We start from the raw sequence: 18,208 nt of genomic DNA, 5'->3' as shown, positions 1-18,208 counted from the left end.
TGAAATTGTAGCTTTCATGAAATTTCTTATAAATGCATTATAATTGGATATGCTCATAAATCGACCAAACTCAGTAGTCAGTACAACAAAAAGGCTCTCTTGGGCAAAGCATCAATAATTGGATATGCCCGCCATAATACCTGCATTAGATCATGCCAGTATTTTTGGTTGAATAATACGAATTCCTCAGTAACGAGAAATTCAGCAAGTAGATGACATTTGCAGAGACTTCTATACACAAGAAGATAATATCCCCTCATGGGGTCTGAAGACTCTACCAAGTATATCATCTGTTGCAGATGTATAGGCCTGAAAGAAAAATACCGCAGCCTCCAACTATCAGAAACTTTTCCCAGGGACCCAGACCAGACCAGTAGCTTGTGTAGCCCGCTGCCTTACTCGATACAAATAAATGCCTAGCAATGGTCTACATGTTACTGAAAGGAGACTCGTCAAGACGTCAACTTTTGTACTGCACCTTACGATGGAAGCCAAAGCACGGTCACAGGAATCTTACTCAATTTGAACACAAATACCAATCATGCAATGCCTAAGCTTCATCCCTCTGACCAGGCTGTTCTAATTTCTCGCGGTGAGTATTTTCCGCAGCTTCTTTATTAAATTTGGTAGTGTATGCTTCAACCACTTTTTCCTGAAATATTAGAAATTTCCGAGGACGTGAATTTTCAGAGCACCATTCTGAGATACAGAAGTTATTGATAGTGCAAGAGAATGCGCACAAGTGTCATCTTTTTCCATTGAACTACGATTATGTTAATTTCCTAGTTATATTAAGCTTTAAAGAAGCATCAAAAGGAACGGAAACAACGAAATAATGAAATGGAAAATACTGAAAGAAATGATGGAATGATAATATATGCAGCTTCAAGTATACATCAAAGAGAATGATAAATACTTTCAAACAAGAGAGAGAGAGAGAGGGGTAAGTTGTAGTTCTAAGCATAGTTTTTAAGGTGCCAAGGTGTAGAACCTAAGCATCCACTAGGCAATAAGTTTTGCATGTAAAAAACCCCTAAATCCTAAGTTGATTTCTTATTTTGCATCAATCATTTGCACTAACAAACAACAATAATGTTCATCGAATAACTATAAATTTTATATCAAATATAGACAATCATCATTTTGAGTACTTCCATATCAAATAACCCTTTAGTTTTCATAAATTTTTTCTTCAATTAAAACATTCACGTAGTCTGTTCAAATCATCTTAATTTAGATCTTAGAGAAATTCCCAAGTAAAAAGAAAACACATTCAAGTATAACAAAAATATATGCAGAAAATATGAGAATTCAGAGATGTAAAAGAAAACATTCATGTAATCAGCGTATCATGTTTATTTAGTAGTGATTCTCCAGAAGGTTTAACTAAGAAGTTTTTTGATAAATGCAATGGCAATAAAGTACCCGTGCAAAGGGAAAGAATCTCGCTGCTGGAACCTTTTCTAACCCCATGCATTCTTATCAAGAATAACAACATTTAACCCCTAAAATCCCTCCATTCTCAAATTACTGAGATTCTGCTACTAGAAAGCTTTCTCTTCACTCAAACCTTCTAATTACCTCATCATCATCCAAGCCTTGTCCCAACTTATGGGGTTGGCAACATTTATCCTTTTTTTCCATTCTGTTCTGTTCATTTCCATATCCATTGTCAAATTACCTAATCTAATTTAATATGCATAGATCTGCAAATGACCTAATTCCAGCATTTCTTCCTCTTTTGAATGGTCAATCTTTTTTCTCTTGATTATTTATATTCTCGACTAACAAAATTTGTTTTATAAAATGTTCTTTCCCTCTTCCACATGATAGAGCCAAGGTTTTCCATGGTTCAACAAGGATATTGGGGTAGAACCCCCTAACTGGGATCAACAGGAATCAACAATACTGAGGCAGCATTGTTTAAGCTCACAACCATATGAGTGGAAAACTTGGTTAGTACCAGAGAGGAGTTAATTTCACTGCTGATGGTATATCAAGAGGTAGGCACAAGTACAGTACTGGTTCATCAGCATTTGTCACTAAACTGACGGAGGTTCACCAAACTGAATTTTGAGAGTTGCTCTTTTTGAAATCCCAGGAAGTTCAAGGCAACAAGGGGCTGGTGGTGCCTCTAGGAGCTATAGGGAAATATAGTATTGATCTATTCAGGTCCATAAGCTATTGTTATTGACGTCAAAAGCTGAGGTTGAAATCTCAAGGCATACTGGAATAGAGGTTGGGGGAAACAAGTGATATGGATGTGGATGGAAGTATACACCTTGGTCTCTTCCATTATCTTAGGAAGGGAAAACCTTTAGCTCAAGGATTAACATCTCATTTAATGGCATTCAAACATCAGCCAACTCTGTTATTGACTCACTAGCAAAGAAAGGAGTAGATCTGGAATAATTCTAATCTTCCCATTTGGGGTAGTTTTTTGGGTACTTTGTATATCTGCGCTTTTTTTTGGGTGAAAAAATTGAAGAAAATTTATTGATAGAAAAATACAAGATACAACAGGAGGGGAGGGGAGGGGAGAACCCCTAAACAGGCAGGAACTCCTCCATGGCACAAATACAACTACAAGACGCACACACTCTTAAGAGTACAACAGCTGCCTCATAAACGCATGATGAATTGCTTTGACTATGATTTATCTCTTTGATCTTATTTCTGAAATAACCAAAAAAAAACTGTAGGCAATAGACTGCATTTTTAGGTTAGGTGTAAGGCCTGGTGAGTTGTAATTGATTCTATTATTTCACAAATAGATTTAGGCACCAAAGTTTTACACATCATAAGTTTGTTCTTTTAACAACCCCCCCCCCCCCCCCCACCCAAGGCAATAAGCTCTCATCTTAATGCATAGAGTTAAATCTTGTTCTGCGTGTTATAAATTTTTATTTCTCTTCTTTTCCTTTTCCTTTTATTTTCTTTGCACATAAGAATAAGAGTAATATTTTCAACATGATTATGGAGAGATGAAAGTTTCAGCAAGTTCCTTGCCACATATCCGCATTATGAGAATTTTTACATTAAAAAAATAGCTTTTACTGGGTGGCTATATCACTTTTTAAAAAGACCCAATGCAAATGTGGGAGATGGGGCATATGTGGATTAGGGGCTGTTGAGTTTGGGCTGATAACACTTAGTTTGTTCATAACGCTTAGTTAGAGTTATCGGGCCCAAGGCCCATTAGTTTATGTTTTATTAAGAGCGTCTTTTAAGTGTTTTTAGTATCAGCTGACTTACTAAGGGTATAGTTGTCATTGTAGTCTTTTTTTTATGAATATATAAGTTAATGAAAGGGGCGGCCAGATTAGTTTCTTACTTTCTCCCATTCTTTTCTATTTCTCTCTTCTCTTCTCCGCAGGATTCTCTTTTCTCTTTTCTTTCACTTGTTACAAATCAGATTGGTGTTTTGTGGTTTCTACTGGGGCAATACATGGCCAATGCACAAAAAGGTCCCCTATATAATGCGTATTTGTATTTCACAAAAACTCTGGATGATTTGGAATGGGCATATTGTTTCTCCCAGTAAATACGGCAGCTTATCCAGACAGAAAGCCTAACTGAATTAATTAACCTATTAAAGCAGCTTGAATCATTTTTACTTGCCAAAAAAAATTAAAGCCAACTTTTACGAGTATAAATATGATATGGCTTTAAAAGTGTAAAGTACAGTTCCAAATAAAATGCTACCTCTTTGAGATTTTCATTCGAATGATGCTCATCCTTCCTTTTTAGCTCGCTGTCTACAGCAAGTCCACCATTTTCCATCTTAGGTGCAGTCATACTGTTATGATCTTTCTCCAAGTCCTGTATGGATTGATCACCATTCACAAGAGGAACTCCAATATTAGATGAAATTTGCATGTCATTCACAGGCTCAACTCTTTCATTCCTAATATCAACTAATTCAGTTTCAGCTTTTTCTTTGGCTAGCTTAGCTTTAGACTCATCTTCTACATTTATTATTCCAGCTCCTTTAACTGCCTCTTCTGCTTTCCTCCTTTCTTCTTCCCTTTGTTGCCTTCTCCTTGCTTCTTGCTCCTTTATCTGTTTAAATCTGGGGAGAAGGAGAAGACAGCAACACGTTGGTTAACCTTATAGAAACGACTGGATTTGCTTACAATAAAGTTAGAAGTGAAGGAATCAGTAACTGTTTACCTTTCACCACGGCGTAGACCTCCTGAAGTTGAATTTTCTTCTTGTTGGGTTTCTGTTACAGTTGATCCTGCTTGAATGACTGGTTTCTGAATCTTTGATAGCTCTTCCCTAGAGGTAGCATCACTAAACTGTGCCATTGGATCTTTTGCACCACCTAATTTTTGGAGCCATATCTGTTGTGTTGTGCTTAAAATGTTATTTGTCAACCTGCATAAATGTAGATGGAATATGTTAAGTTTCACAAATTTGTCTACAGAGTATGGACAAGGAAGACTTCAAGAGAGTTCAGATTAATGAATGGTAAAACAAGAACTAAAAGTAAAAATATGTATTAGAGAGGACATTGCAATAGCATCAATTGGCAACAAATAAGGTAAATTCCATGTCCAACAATTTGTCTTAACTGTATCCTTGCCTTAACTAGGTATGCCATGGCTGGTTTGGCCATATAAATGGAAGGATAGTGAGTACAGCAGTGAGAAGGTGCAGTTTTGTGCAAGTTGAAGGCTCTGAAAGAAAAACAGGAGGTTAAAAAGAAACTTATACAGCAACAAGCTTCCCCCCTTGTAATTCTGTATTTCTGCTGTTTTCTCTTGTAGTACATCTGCTCATGTACTCTTTGTCTCTTTCAATGAAATCTGATTAACTTTTTCTCAAAAAAAAAAAAAAAACTTAGCTCCAGGTACTGAGCAAAGATTTGTTAATTCATTATTTTCAGAAGATATGACCTTGAATGGAATGAGATGAAGAAATAAATGGTGTCATAACCCTAGATAGATGGGATGGGAAAAATGGAGGGGTACACCTGGAGTCTCATGTCATAGGCGAATATTAGTTATGCTAAAAGGAACAGAGTGTTGGGGAGTCAAGAAACACGAAATAACATACCTAAAAAACAAGTGTAGCAGAAATGCGAATATTGAGATGGGTGAGTGGAAAAACTAGAAAGGATCAAAGGACAGGACCAAAAAAATAAACTCATTTTAAGGAACCTAGGAGTAGCTCCAATGCAGAGAAGACCAATTACAGCACCATAAAAGAAGTAATTTGTTACAAGTTGAAGGGGTTGGAAGAGCTAGGGGTAGGCCAAAAAGGATATGGGATTGAGATACAAAGAAATGAGAAATGATTCAAGGTTTCATAATTTAACACTGTATGTGGCATAGAACAGAACAGAATGACAAAGCAGAATCGTGTAGCCAACCAACCCCAATATAAATAGTACAAGGCTTAGATGATGATGATCCCTAGTCAGGTGGGATGTGTTCAAATATGATGATGTGAGAAAGCCTTAACTGCACATTTCATAAGGCAAAAATAAATGGAACTTACTTATGCCAACAAGTCTACGTTACCCATGGTCCCCAAAGGAGAGTAGCACAAGGGAACCATATATGAATTCATACACACACAGCTTTCTTTTTTTTCTCGCTTATAGACTAATCATAGTATTCATTTTCAAAGGTGAAATTAAAGAGTGGAATCCCAGAATTTGAAGAGATGAGAGACAGGAAAACACATTATTTATATTGAATTGAAGGCAATATTGTAAGACAAATTTATGATAAATATTAATTATTATACTAAAAACTACCATAGAATTTGATATACCATATAGTTAAATCATCATCACTGTCATTGTCTCCATCATCATTATTGATCCTCGATATTTTTGCCCTTTTAAGTATTGTGCTTCTCCTCATAAATTTGTTTGTTTTGCAATCTAACCCTCAAAGTAAATATGACAATAATAAATGCTATTATTTGTTATCTTTCCCATGCCTCAAACTCTTTAAATTCTGAAACTTTCACCCTTTTGCTTAAACTTTTATACAGGATGGCTGTGATTCAGAGTGCAAATTTTCACCAAAAAAAAAAGGATTTAAAGTTGTCCACATGCTTCTATATAAATGCCCAAAAATAAAGAAAAACCACTCACCAATAAAGACTTAGCCCAGAAGGCACAGAGAGAGAAAAATAACCAATCATTAATGGCAGGAACTTAGTTAGGGCTTGAGAACTTTTCAGGTTTGGATCATTACCCTGAAAGATACCCACATGCAATAAGATAAGCAGAAGAATCACAGGAGTCACAAAACCTAAAGTATAGAAAGTTCAAAACACATTCATGAGGAAACGGGAGCAAACAACAAGATTAGATGTCATCAAATGCAAATCACAGTTTAAAGCACACTACAAACGCCATGCCATCTCTGCACAGCATAGCAAACTAATGATGTAAGGTATGGAAAAAGTTCTAGTAGATATGGGGGAACGGGAAGGCAAACAGAAGCAGGTCCTGATCCAAAGAGATGATATAATAATCTGCGTCTGGACAAACCTGTGATGGCTGCATTATTTGAATTGAGATATATTGTGAGACGACAAGCAACACCGGTAAGACAAGATATGCCAAGGTGTCTGACCATCCGAGGGGTGGATGACCATCCTGCAACAACATCAATTATCTTGGATTGGAATAGCTTCCACAAAATTTTAACATGGAGAACCAAACCTCTAATACAACAAGCATAAGTCGCAATGAGTAAACCATCTTTACGTAAAAACCAGGTAAAAATATCTCCACACCTCAAACATTCTTATGTATTTTATTTTAATTTATATTTACTGGTGTATCTTCTCCAGCAGCCTCACATTGATGTCTAGCTCGTATTAATAATTGACTGGTCAGAGAGTATCATAATAATGTTGCATATCTAAATCAAAGAAAAGATATTTCAGTAGTCACTTCGTTCATAGGCAATTTCTTACCATAAAATTAACTGCTAAAAAAATGAAGTCCCACTCTGTTATTTTGGTTCAGACCCACTTGCTCAGTCCTGATACTTTTACACCCTTTTCAATTATGTATAATTCTTAGTTATTCAATATTCACTAATTAACTAACAAGTTGGTATTTTCTTCTGATCATGGAGCTTGGATCAGCTATTTTTCTATACAAAATTTCAAATTGGACTGAATGAGCATACATTTAATTCACGACTGAAAAAGTTGTTTCTAATTGCAAATGCAACCCAAGTAGTAAACAGGATTTCAATTTAAGATTTGTGAGCTGTATGATGCAGAAAGAGTATCTTCTAAGGAAGCCTCAAAAGAAAAGCTTGGTTAAGTAAAAATAAAATAGAAACCAACTATAATGGTTCTTTCTTAAGGTGAAATTTCTGATTTTATTTGTGTGACACTATAATGATTCTTCAGTTACCTACTCAGAAAATCAAGGCTTTCAAATCCAATGTATTCCGGGTAAGCTATGGACATTTTACCGAGGATGTATCAATTGATAATGGGATTTCAGTCCTAATTTGTTTATTTCTGTGTTCAACTCAACTCCAGCCTTGCTTCTAACCATTCAGGATCAGCTACAACAATTTTGTCCTGCCATAACCTATTTTTATGTTGTTTTATGTTTATTTATTCATAGAGAATTGGCAGTGGGCATTTAGTCAGAGTGAGATTACATGTTTGAGTTGTGAATAATATATGGTTACTTAGCTCTAGTGCAACTGCTGATGTGTTCTTTTAGAAGCTTTTACTCTCATTTGGTGTCTGTATAAGGAGGCTTGATGCCCTATCAGAGTCTATTAATACAGCCTTTGTATTTTGATATTTTCAGAGATGAATTGAAGAATAAAAATCCGATGATTGGTAGGAGTTTGATGAGGTATCTCTTCTATGTTATGACAATTCTCTATATTTTTTCTATTCTTTCTTTCTCTATCATCATGTTGTGTTCTCTCTATAATACCAACTATTCTTCTTTCTTTATTTTTGGAAGCTTCTTAATTTCCTATTGCTGGGACTTCTATTCAGCATTACTATCATATGGTCTGACCAACTGCATTTCATCTTTCAACATAATTAATACATACCTAAATATGATGTTCTGCTTGATATAAAGTGGCCCAACTGCTACATGTCAACAAGAATATCCAAGCAGTTGTAACAGAAAAATAATTTTCCCAAGAGAGGTATTTTTAATTTTAAGATCATTCAAGAAACTCACAATAAAAGGAAAAAGCCAAGAGATCCCACTGCCACTTTGCCGAGCAGCAATTGTAGTTGGACCAGAAAGGGAGGGTATCCAGAAAAAGCCTTCTGTTAGGAGCCCCTAACAATCAAATGAAAAGATGATAATCAGCTCATAGTGGATTTTGAATGTAAAGCAGAATACCAAAAGGGGGAATAGCACAGAGGAACTCTACCTCATCTGCCACATTTGAAAGAGCTCTGTATAGTCCAATCCAAACAGGTATTGTAGCAAGAGTGGGCAGGCATCCTGTCATGAGCAGTAAAGTAAGAGAGGTGATAAACTATTAGGGAAAGGAAAAGCTTCCACGAGGAAACAAATTACAAAAAGCATGGAACGAGAGCAGGATATGGAAATTAATTCACCAAAAAAAAGGAACAAGGGGATCTCATTGCTAAGCTTCTTTTCCATCAAATGCCCTATGATATCTTTTTTTGTTTTTAAGATCAAGTATATGTTTTTTTATCAGCAAAACTTTGATTATATTAATTATATGTGAAAAAAAACAGTATAATTTTGATTGATAACCATGATTTCTAACCCAAAATCAACGCTATGTTACAAAGATGCCCAGAACAATTGCTCCCTTTCTAACCCATTTGAATTCAATACTCAGATCTCTTGCAATCCTTTCTACTTCCCTGTAAACATTCCTGAGGATCCAAGGAATATTTCTGTTACATTTTTCCCAAGAAACGATTACTTTCGAGTCCCCTTCCACCTCCAATTGACTGAAGCCCAATTGCTTAGCTAACCTGAGACCTTGTAGTAAAGCCAACAGTTCAGTTTTTATGGAGTTAGCCATACCAATTGGTCCAGAGTAAAGAGACAACAATCTGCCCTGCCCCACCAATACCTGCCATGCCGAGGTTACCCAAAGAGCTTCCATCAAAATTCAGCTTTACTTTACTGCCTTGTGGAGGTCTTCAATCCATTCCATTTTTATTCTGTCTGTCTCTAGAGGAAAGTGCTATCTCCTTCCAAACCCTTAGAATATTAGTCACTGTGAAACTATGAAAGCAAACCAAAGTTTTAATCCAGAACGCTACCTTCACTTTTATTGTCTCTATTACATCCTCCACATGTCTACTTTTGCCATTAAAAGTTCTGTTGTTCCTCTCCTCCCAAACCACTCAAATAGTTGCAGCCTTAGTAAATTTCCACGTCAATCTTCCAAGGACCTATAAACTGGGAATATACAAACTATAAACCCCATGTTAGACAGAAAGATTGCTCCTAAAAAAGAACCACATCGCCTCCTTTTCTATGCCCACCAACCCGGGAAAGAAATCTGGCCTGAAGTTTAGATATCAGCCTATCTTCAGATTCAGTTTTATGTTCAAAATTTTGTGCATTTCTCTGTCTAAATAGTCTAAAACACAGCCAAAGGGACTGCCTTCCAGATTGTAATCCCTTCTTTACTCAGACCTGCATCTGCCAGCTATTGAAAAAAAAAAATCCACTGTATCCGGAGTACAACCAGCTATACCAAAAATGTTCCTCACCCACACTCACAGAGCCTCCAAGCTTGCGATTAAGAAACAGGTAATTGACAGATTCGGTGGCTTCCTTACAAATGATACAGAGATCATTATCCAACCCCATACCCCAGCTGATTTGGTTATCTTGAGTTGATTGTTGAGAGCTGCTGTCCACATCAGAAAAGAAACCTTGGATGGCACGGCAAAAAACCAAATCTTCTAAGCAGAACCCCCGCTCCCCCCGCCCACCCCCTCTAGCTCTAGCAACCTGATTGTAAAAGGATTCTGCTGGAAAAAACCAAGACTTTTCCCACCTCCAAATCCTGTTGTCCTCTTGATCTGTGTTAACCTTTACCCTACCTAGCACCTAAAGCAGCTCCGCCATTTGGGGAACCTCCCAGTCATTCAAATGTCTTCTAAACATGAGGCCCCAGTCCATTCTGCCATTAAAGGAATCAAGGTTGTCCATCACCAGTCCATGTCTGTTCTATGCTATGTTAAACAACAAAGGAAAACAGTCCTTAAGATCCTCTCTTCACACCAAACATCTGTCCAAAATCTTAGCCTGTGACCATCCTCAACAATGTATGTTATCCCTTTCATAAATTTAGGCTATGCCTTATTTAACATATCTCAATATGCTAAATACTTCAACATAGGTTTCCTATACATGCGGGATACTTAATCTCAGAATGAATTCCTTAGCTACAGAATATCCATGTTGATTTCTTGCTGTATAACATTAGTGTCTTAAACTTTGACTTTCAATATGATTAAAGTGCTATTTGCAGGTTGAGAAAGACAGTCATTTAAAAACAGTAAAAAACTAACTTCTTAATCAACATTATAACATGTGGAAAGGGGGCCATTATGACAAGATAAAAGGTATTATGAAGCCCCTTGAATCTATTTAGGGAAGTCAGTGAGTTGGGCTAAGTGGTAAACCTGCACTGACCCAACCCTATTGGGTTATAGTTGGGCCAGTCTTAATCGGGGTTCAGGTTGAACATGATCCATTGATACTGCAGTGCTTAAATATTCATATGCATATGCTTGTTTGAGTATAGAACTATAGATGACTATATATGGGAATGGACAGGTTGGGTTCGGCCGTCTCTATCCATTTAGTTGGGCCAGGCCAGTAGTGTGTTGATATGGCTTCAGATTGGGTTTGGTTTGAGCCAAACCCGTGCTGAACCTGACCCATTGACAACTAAGGCGTTATTGTTGTGATTGTTCTTAAAGTAGGGACAGTTTTTCTATCTATAATAGAAAAAAAAAAATATTGTTGTGATAAATATTTTTATTTATCAAAAAAAAAATAGCGCCTTAGTTGTCAAGGGAATTATGTGAATTTTGGCACCAGTAATTGGTTGAGCACCTCTGCAATTAAGCAACTATTAAGACATTACCATGCATATACAGCAAGGACACGGATGGATATGGCATCAGATACAAAATATACACTAAAAGGTGAGGTATCCAACAAGATAAGGTACCTTGTATAGGTATTAAGGTATCATAGATTCACCCAGTAAACAAATTTCATTCACTTTACTTTTGAGTTGTCATTTTAGCTAGATTTTGATCTTCAATATATGTAAAAGTTCAGTTCAACTCAGCCTTAATCCTAGGGGTGAGCATTTTCAGCCCAGCCTGGCCCACAATTATTAATATAAATTAAATATATACATATGTTTATGTTTCATTTTATTTTATACTTAATGTTGTATATAAATATTACATATATAACACATATTATATATAATATTTTATATTACATAAAGCATAACATAAATGTATATTTATATATATATATATATATATATTATTTTTTATATACTATATATTTAATGCTTTATTATATATTTAATATTTCATATTTAAAATTGTGGGCCCAGAACCTGGCCCGGGCCCAGCCCACGATAACCCCTACTTAATCCCAACTATTTGGGGTTGACTACACCAATCCTGTTCCAACATTAATTATTTAATGTCTATAAGAGGAAAACACCAAAATAGAATATTAATAAATGAGCTCATCCTCCTTTTTAGAAAAGCAGCACTTTTCTTACCCAAGGTTCAAAGTATTGATACACCTCTGTGTATCGGTACTAAAAACCACACGCTTTTTTTTTGTTTTTTTCAAAAATTGTTTTTGGGTAGGTTTTTAAATTTTTTTTAAAAAAAAAGAGGGTTCCCAAAACACCTGTAAAGATATGATACGATATGATACGGGGTCTATCGTATCGAAATTTTTATCCTTGTTCTTACCTGGAATAAAAACAGCCCTCTTTTAATTCAGAGAGAAGAATAAAAAAGAAAAAATTCCTTCTATCTTCAGAAAAGAAAAAAAGAAAAAGAAAAATTATAAAAATAAAAGTAAAAATTCATGAATGGTGTTCAGGAACAGATAATGTCACAAACTAGCACACTGGATGGTAGTCATACCATTCTAACTTTATGACAATAGCATGGTATGTGCTACAAACATGACAGATATATATATATATATATATATATATGACAGATACTGTAAATGTTCTAATTGCCAACTTATCTAGTTGAAGTTAGGTGGTGATGTATTATTAGTATTATCACCTTGTGCAATTTGTTTAGGTTACCCTTGCCTAGTCCCCGTGGAAACATGGCCTCCTAAGCAATGATTGACAACCATAGTTGTCAAGGTGTTTCCTAGGCGACTAGACACCTTAGGCTTTAGGAGTGTAAATGTTCCAATATGCATCCATTACAAATGAACCAGGTCCAATCCAATCCAATGAATACTTTGGGCCATTTTTGGACCAGTCCAATTTAATGTCTGGACCATCCATTCTGTTCAAATTGGTTTTAATTTAGATTGGTTCTAGCCCAAACCTAGTCCATTGACACCTGCATTCTTATCTTCTATCATTGGACCAAATATTGGTTCAATTCGACCCAATGCAATATGAATTCATTGCGGATGGTCCAGGTCCAATCCGATCAAATAAATACTTTGGACCATTAAGTCTGGACTGGTCCAATTCAATATGTCTTATTGGTCCGTCCAAATTGATTTTGATTTGGACAGGGTCCAATCCAAAACCGGTCCATTGACACACTACTTGGCTGGGTACCTCACCTAAACGCCTCAATCAATCACAGTAAGGCAGGCACCCTTATAATATAATTTATATTGCTACATCTTACTAATGTGTGTTAATAGTTAATACAATCTATTATAATTGATAAAAAATAAATTCTATTATATACTTCATACTTTGTTTTAAAGTTTTACTTTTCAACTTTAAAAGATCAAAGGGTTTTGAGAAAAGCAAAAGAAATAAAGAATAGAAGTACAAAAAGGTTTCTTTTTTTCTATCTCCATCTTACAACAGCAGCTCCATCCTTGTTCTTTTCTCATTTACTTCCAATCTTAAATTCTTATACAATTATAGCATCTTTAGTTGCTAATTAATATGAAATTGCTTTATACAATATGTATTATTTTTGAAAATGTTGAAACTCATCATCATCATCTAAGCCTTGTTCCATCTAATATGGGGTCAACTACATGAATCCTATTTCACCATTCCATTTTGTTCAGTCATCAGTGTCATATCCATTTTAAATTATGGGCACTTAAATAATTTCACATTTTTTTGATCAGTAACAGAAACTTTTATTAAACAACATTAAAGAAAGAATTGCAAGAAAGCAATAGAAGAAGTAAACTCTCTTAACCCTCCCTGAAAAGAAAATCAAATCACAACAAAGCCCAAAACAAATAATCCCTTCCCACCCCTTGCTTTGCAAGTGTATCAGCAAAAGAATTAGCACCTCTCTTTAAATTACTTCCACCCAAGTCCTTTTTGGTCTGCCCCCATCTCTTCCAGCCTCTTTCAACTTGTACCAAATCCCTTTTTCTAACAAGTGTCGTAGATGGTCTTCTATGCACGTGAACAAACCATCTCAATCTACTTCCACTCATTTTCTCCTAGGTTCTTTTGTTTTTTCTAGGTTCCTTCATCTTTTGAAAATACTGAAATTAATATATCCAAAATATTTTTATCTATTAGATATGATAAATTGCCAGATTTTGAAAGGAAATCTAATGTTCCTAATAAAGAGAATTTCTATTTTCCAATTAATATTTATGCTGAATGGTATATAAAAACTAGGGAACTAACTAAATGATATACTTGAAATAGTTCAATCTAGGTTCCTTTGTCTTTTGAAAATATTGAATCTAATATACTTAAAATATTTTATCTATTAGATATGATGATTTGCCACATTTTGAGAGGAAATTTAATGTTCTTAACAAAGAGAATTGCTATCTTTTTCAACCAATATACACATGCTGAATGCTACATAAAACTAGAGAACTAGCTAAAAGTTAGTTCTTTAGTTTCATAATCCTTTTTGCCTACGCATCGCCTAGGTGATTAGGTGACTAGGCACCCCACTGTCACCCAAAATTGCCTAGACAACTTGACAACTATGTTGACAACCATGTCTAAGGTTTTGGGAATTTAGAATATAAGAACACCAGGATCAAATCTCATTAAGTAAAATATATAATATTGATATGCAGAGATATAATTGCTGCATATTACAACCTTATACACAATCAAGTAAACAGAAGACATCATACCTAACAAAAGATATGAGTGAGTTCCTCATTTGTCAAGATTCAAGAAGAATACAAATAGTTCTAATGCAGCAACATGTATGATACTAAAGCTCAAACCTGAATGCCAGAATTACTACCTGCCAATGGGTTTACACCTGCTAGTTTATACAAGCGAGCAGTCTCAAGTTGTATTCTCTCCTGCAAAAAAAAATATCACAAGTAAAAGCTTATCCATTGAAATGTTGTCAAAGTTGATTTGCTTTCAGAAATGAACTGAAATTGAAAGAACAAATTACTTGTTTTGGATTATAGACAGTCAAAATAAGTTCTTCCACTTAATTGCAATCATTACTATTTTGACTAGATCAACAATTTAGCATGGATAAAAAGAATCAGATAGTTAAGTAGGATAACTGTATTCCCCACAAACCAACTAGAACTAGAATGACTCAACTTTAGTTACTTATCATTGTTTCTTTCCCTTTCATCTCTCGTTGCTAATTGAATTTCACTATAAGTATGTGCAACCTAGATTTCAAGACTAGAAATCTTCCAGAAAATTCTTGAGACAGGGCACCTGATCTCCCGAATAGCGTTGCTGGATAGCCTTCACTTGAGGTTGCAAAGAACGCATTGCCATTGCAGATTCAACCTGTGCATGACATTTTTTTGGGTGAGTGAGAGAGGAATAAACTTTTTCGTGATAAGATCCTTCAATCTAATGGAAACTTCAATTAAGGTCTTAAAGAATCTTTTCCAACTTAAATGACGGGAAAATCGAGATAGTTGTAACTGAGTTGCATTGTACGGTATTCATATGGAAAAGAATGGCCACAAAAAGTAGAATGGAATAAAATGAAATATCATTTGAACTTTGGAAAAGATAAAGATAGCATATTCTCTCTAATGCATAAAAAATAAGATTGACTCCTATCGCAAAGACCAATGTAATGCAATATATACGCAAGTTACACAAAGATACCTGCTTCTTTGTCAAAGGAAACGTGGCAGCCTTAACAATAACAGTGAGAAGAATAATCGCAAATCCATAAGCATAAGGAACGTGTAGAGTGGAAAGCCCATCCTTCAAAACCTGAAAAAAGTACCTGTTCATTAATGATAAATTTCATACTCTGGTGCCATATGAAACACAATTATACACAAGCAGTAAACAAGTAATTCCAAACTCGTCAACAGAGAGGGAGGGGGTTAGTCAGAACCTGACTAGCAGTAGAATTATATTAAAACGTAAATTTAAAAAGAAGTCAAATTGATACAGGTAGGATTAGTACTCTCTATCTATAAATACAAAGGAAGCATGACTGCATGACGACCTTTGCATTTTATTTTCTGCAGATGTTCCCCGAGTGTAATTTATGGAGAAAGGGAGTTTATTATAAGAATGTAAGTAGTTCTCTTTCAATTTATAGGTGAATAAGGGCTATCGAATTCTTCCAAGATTAATTGTTGCATCAGAGTACCTTCAGAACTGTCTCCAGGTAATTTGTAATCCCCGAAAGCCAATCACTGTTCTGTTTGGCCCCATTTACAGAATCCGAGGACGATACGGCAGCGTCGGCGATTGTATAGAGAAAACCTTCGGCTTTACCGAATACCCCCCGAATCAAACCCTCCGCACTATCAAGATCGGGCAGGAAGTCTGGCTGCAAGCCAGACCTAACCACGCCCACTGCACTGCGAAGGCGGCGCTTGTTATTGGAGAAACCGTTATATCTTGGAGGAAGAAGTAGTTTCGAAGCTCTAGTTGGCTCCAGCTCTGTGACCGGGAAGAGAACGAAGGGGTGACGTGAGAAGGAGAGAAAAGTGGTCATTTCTTACCGGCTCTGCAACTTTAGATGCTGGCTCTTAAACCCTACCCCAGTAGATTCAAATCAAGAAACAATGGTAGTCTACTTTCAACGACGGAGAGCGGACCGAGAAGGCTCTACACTGTTGGTTCGTCCTTCTCTGGTTGCCCTTGCCGCCTTCTTCGAAAGAAATGATAAAAAGTGGCAGAACCAATTGTTTCCCTGCAAGCCTCGTTTCTCGATTTCCGGTTTCTTGCGCTCTCTTTCTTTTTTGGGTAAACTGCAGAGTCCAGGGTCTGGGTCTGGCACTCGCCTTTGTTTTTCAGATTCTACCCGATGAATGATTTTGATGATGGCATGAGGCATGAGCATGACCCACTTTCAAAGATATTTTGATGTTTTCATTCATGTAATGAGAGACCATTCAAATGGAATCTCAAAATCTAAAGATACGATAGACGAAAGGAGACGGTCTAGACTAGACTAGAGATCGATCGGGTTTCATCCTCACAACATTTGCATCTCCGTACTTCAGCCATGCATTTGGGAACAAACGAGTACGAGATATTGTCAATGCATAGCTGCAAACTGCAATTGTTTGAGAGATGAGGTAAGGACGAAATCCGAAATCCCGTCTCTTATAACCTAAGTCAATGAAATGAATGATTTATCAAATTAAGTCAAAGATTTAAGCCATCAAAGCAGTCTGAGATCATTGAGAAAATGTCAGCCATCCAAAAAAAGAAATATACTGAAATTTCAAATGATTTGGACCATCCAAAAAAGTGATACTCCAAATCAACCAAATAAGTTATGCTATTAAATTGGTTTTCTAGAGAAGTATATTAATCTTAGTCAAATAATGTAATAACATTTCAGTTGATCTCTGCCATTCAAGTAATGCATTAACATCTCTTGAGATTGGTCAATTAATATCAGTTATAAAATAAAAAGGGTGTACTAATTCGCATAAATGACGTATTAAATCAACCCAGAAATTCAAGATAACAAATTATTATCTTAACCTCAACATCAACAATTCAACAGGTTAGTTTATAAGCCTCCAGATAAACATTTCATTAGTAGCTGAATTATATAATTATAATTGAATTAATTTTGCTAGTCAGTGATTTTGTATGTCTAGTCATCATTGATTTCGAGGGAGGAGAAGCATTAACCGTTGAAGAAGAAAGGGGAGGACTAATTTCTAATAAAACCCGATTGCCGATGGAATCCATCGTCGTCCTTTTTCCGTCGTTGTGGTACTCTTCATAAACTTTCCCCTTACGAAACTCCTTTAAAGTAATTTGTAATTTCCTAAATTGCCAGCACGAAGCTTAGCTTGTTGGTAATGGTAGACCGTAGATCTTTGATGGGCACGACGACATCGCGGCAGCCGTATTATATTTGGTAATCAGAATCTATTAAATCGTGATATGGGTGCGATTCCTCAAGTCAAAGGCATTCATTCCTATTCCTATCAAGCGCTCCCATCCCATGGGTGAAAACTGAAAACTGATAATAGAATTTCAGCGAAAAGGCAAGCATCAGTTGCAATCTTTTGTACGAGCCAACCCTTGTCCCTTGAGCTTTCATCACTACACATACACTGGCTAATACGTTAGTATAGTATCATCTAGGGCAGGGCAGGGGAAACTTGGGGAACAACAGTCACCCTTGTTGTAATTGATGGGTGGACTGTGACAGTTGCATTTGTTGGGGATTCTCATTTCTCCATGCATATATAAATCCAAAAAGCCAGAGATGGGAATATCTGCAAATTGCCTTTTTCCTTAAACACTCGGTTGTTCCTCTTTTTCCATACCGTCCAACAAAGCTTTGTAGGGAGCAGCTTCCATAACACCTCCCCTCTCTCTCTCGTTCACACTTGACAGGCCTCTTATATTTCCAACAAGCTAGGAGAGAAGGTATGTCAGGACAGGAGGGACCACCCAGCTAGAGTCGAAGATGAGGCTGTGTTTGGATGAAACGGAGTCAAGGTAAGAGCTTGAGATGGATCATGATGGCTTAAAGAAATATTTGAGTCAGTTAAGTTTTCCTTTTCTAGGGAGGATTAAAG

General features: G+C 36.1%; 1 protein-coding gene across 1 annotated transcript; it reads right to left on the bottom strand.

Moving 5' to 3' along the window:
• Positions 1-12: 12 nt before the first annotated feature.
• Positions 13-16,669, bottom strand: LOC104591571 (ALBINO3-like protein 1, chloroplastic). The gene is made up of 11 exons (XM_010250455.3): positions 15,802-16,669; positions 15,303-15,413; positions 14,898-14,972; positions 14,458-14,518; positions 8,397-8,470; positions 8,198-8,302; positions 6,515-6,622; positions 6,113-6,216; positions 4,174-4,380; positions 3,706-4,072; positions 13-652 (listed from the first exon to the last, which is right to left on the bottom strand). The coding sequence occupies exons 1-11, from the start codon at positions 16,150-16,152 to the stop codon at positions 551-553; spliced, it is 1,665 nt and encodes a 554-aa protein (XP_010248757.1). The 5' UTR covers positions 16,153-16,669; the 3' UTR covers positions 13-550.
• Positions 16,670-18,208: the final 1,539 nt, after the last annotated feature.

The sequence above is a fragment of the Nelumbo nucifera genome, chromosome 4, assembly GCF_055504915.1.
Source record: "Nelumbo nucifera cultivar China Antique chromosome 4, China Antique-T2T, whole genome shotgun sequence".
Lineage (NCBI taxonomy): Eukaryota > Viridiplantae > Streptophyta > Magnoliopsida > Proteales > Nelumbonaceae > Nelumbo > Nelumbo nucifera.
Note: the sequence above shows the minus strand (reverse complement) of the source record. Positions and strands in the feature narration are given on the sequence as shown.

What these genes read in the sequence shown, in the direction of transcription:
- LOC104591571 (XM_010250455.3), bottom strand. Translation starts at nt 16,152, where the DNA reads ATGACCACTTTTCTCTCCTTCTCACGTCACCCCTTCGTTCTCTTCCCG. An exon ending in AACGCTATTCGGGAGATCAG is followed by an intron (nt 14,519 to 14,897) that starts GTGCCCTGTCTC and finishes TTTTTTTTGCAG; the next exon opens with GAGAGAATACAACTTGAGAC. An exon ending in GGTCTACGCCGTGGTGAAAG is followed by an intron (nt 4,073 to 4,173) that starts GTAAACAGTTAC and finishes CCTTCTCCCCAG; the next exon opens with ATTTAAACAGATAAAGGAGC.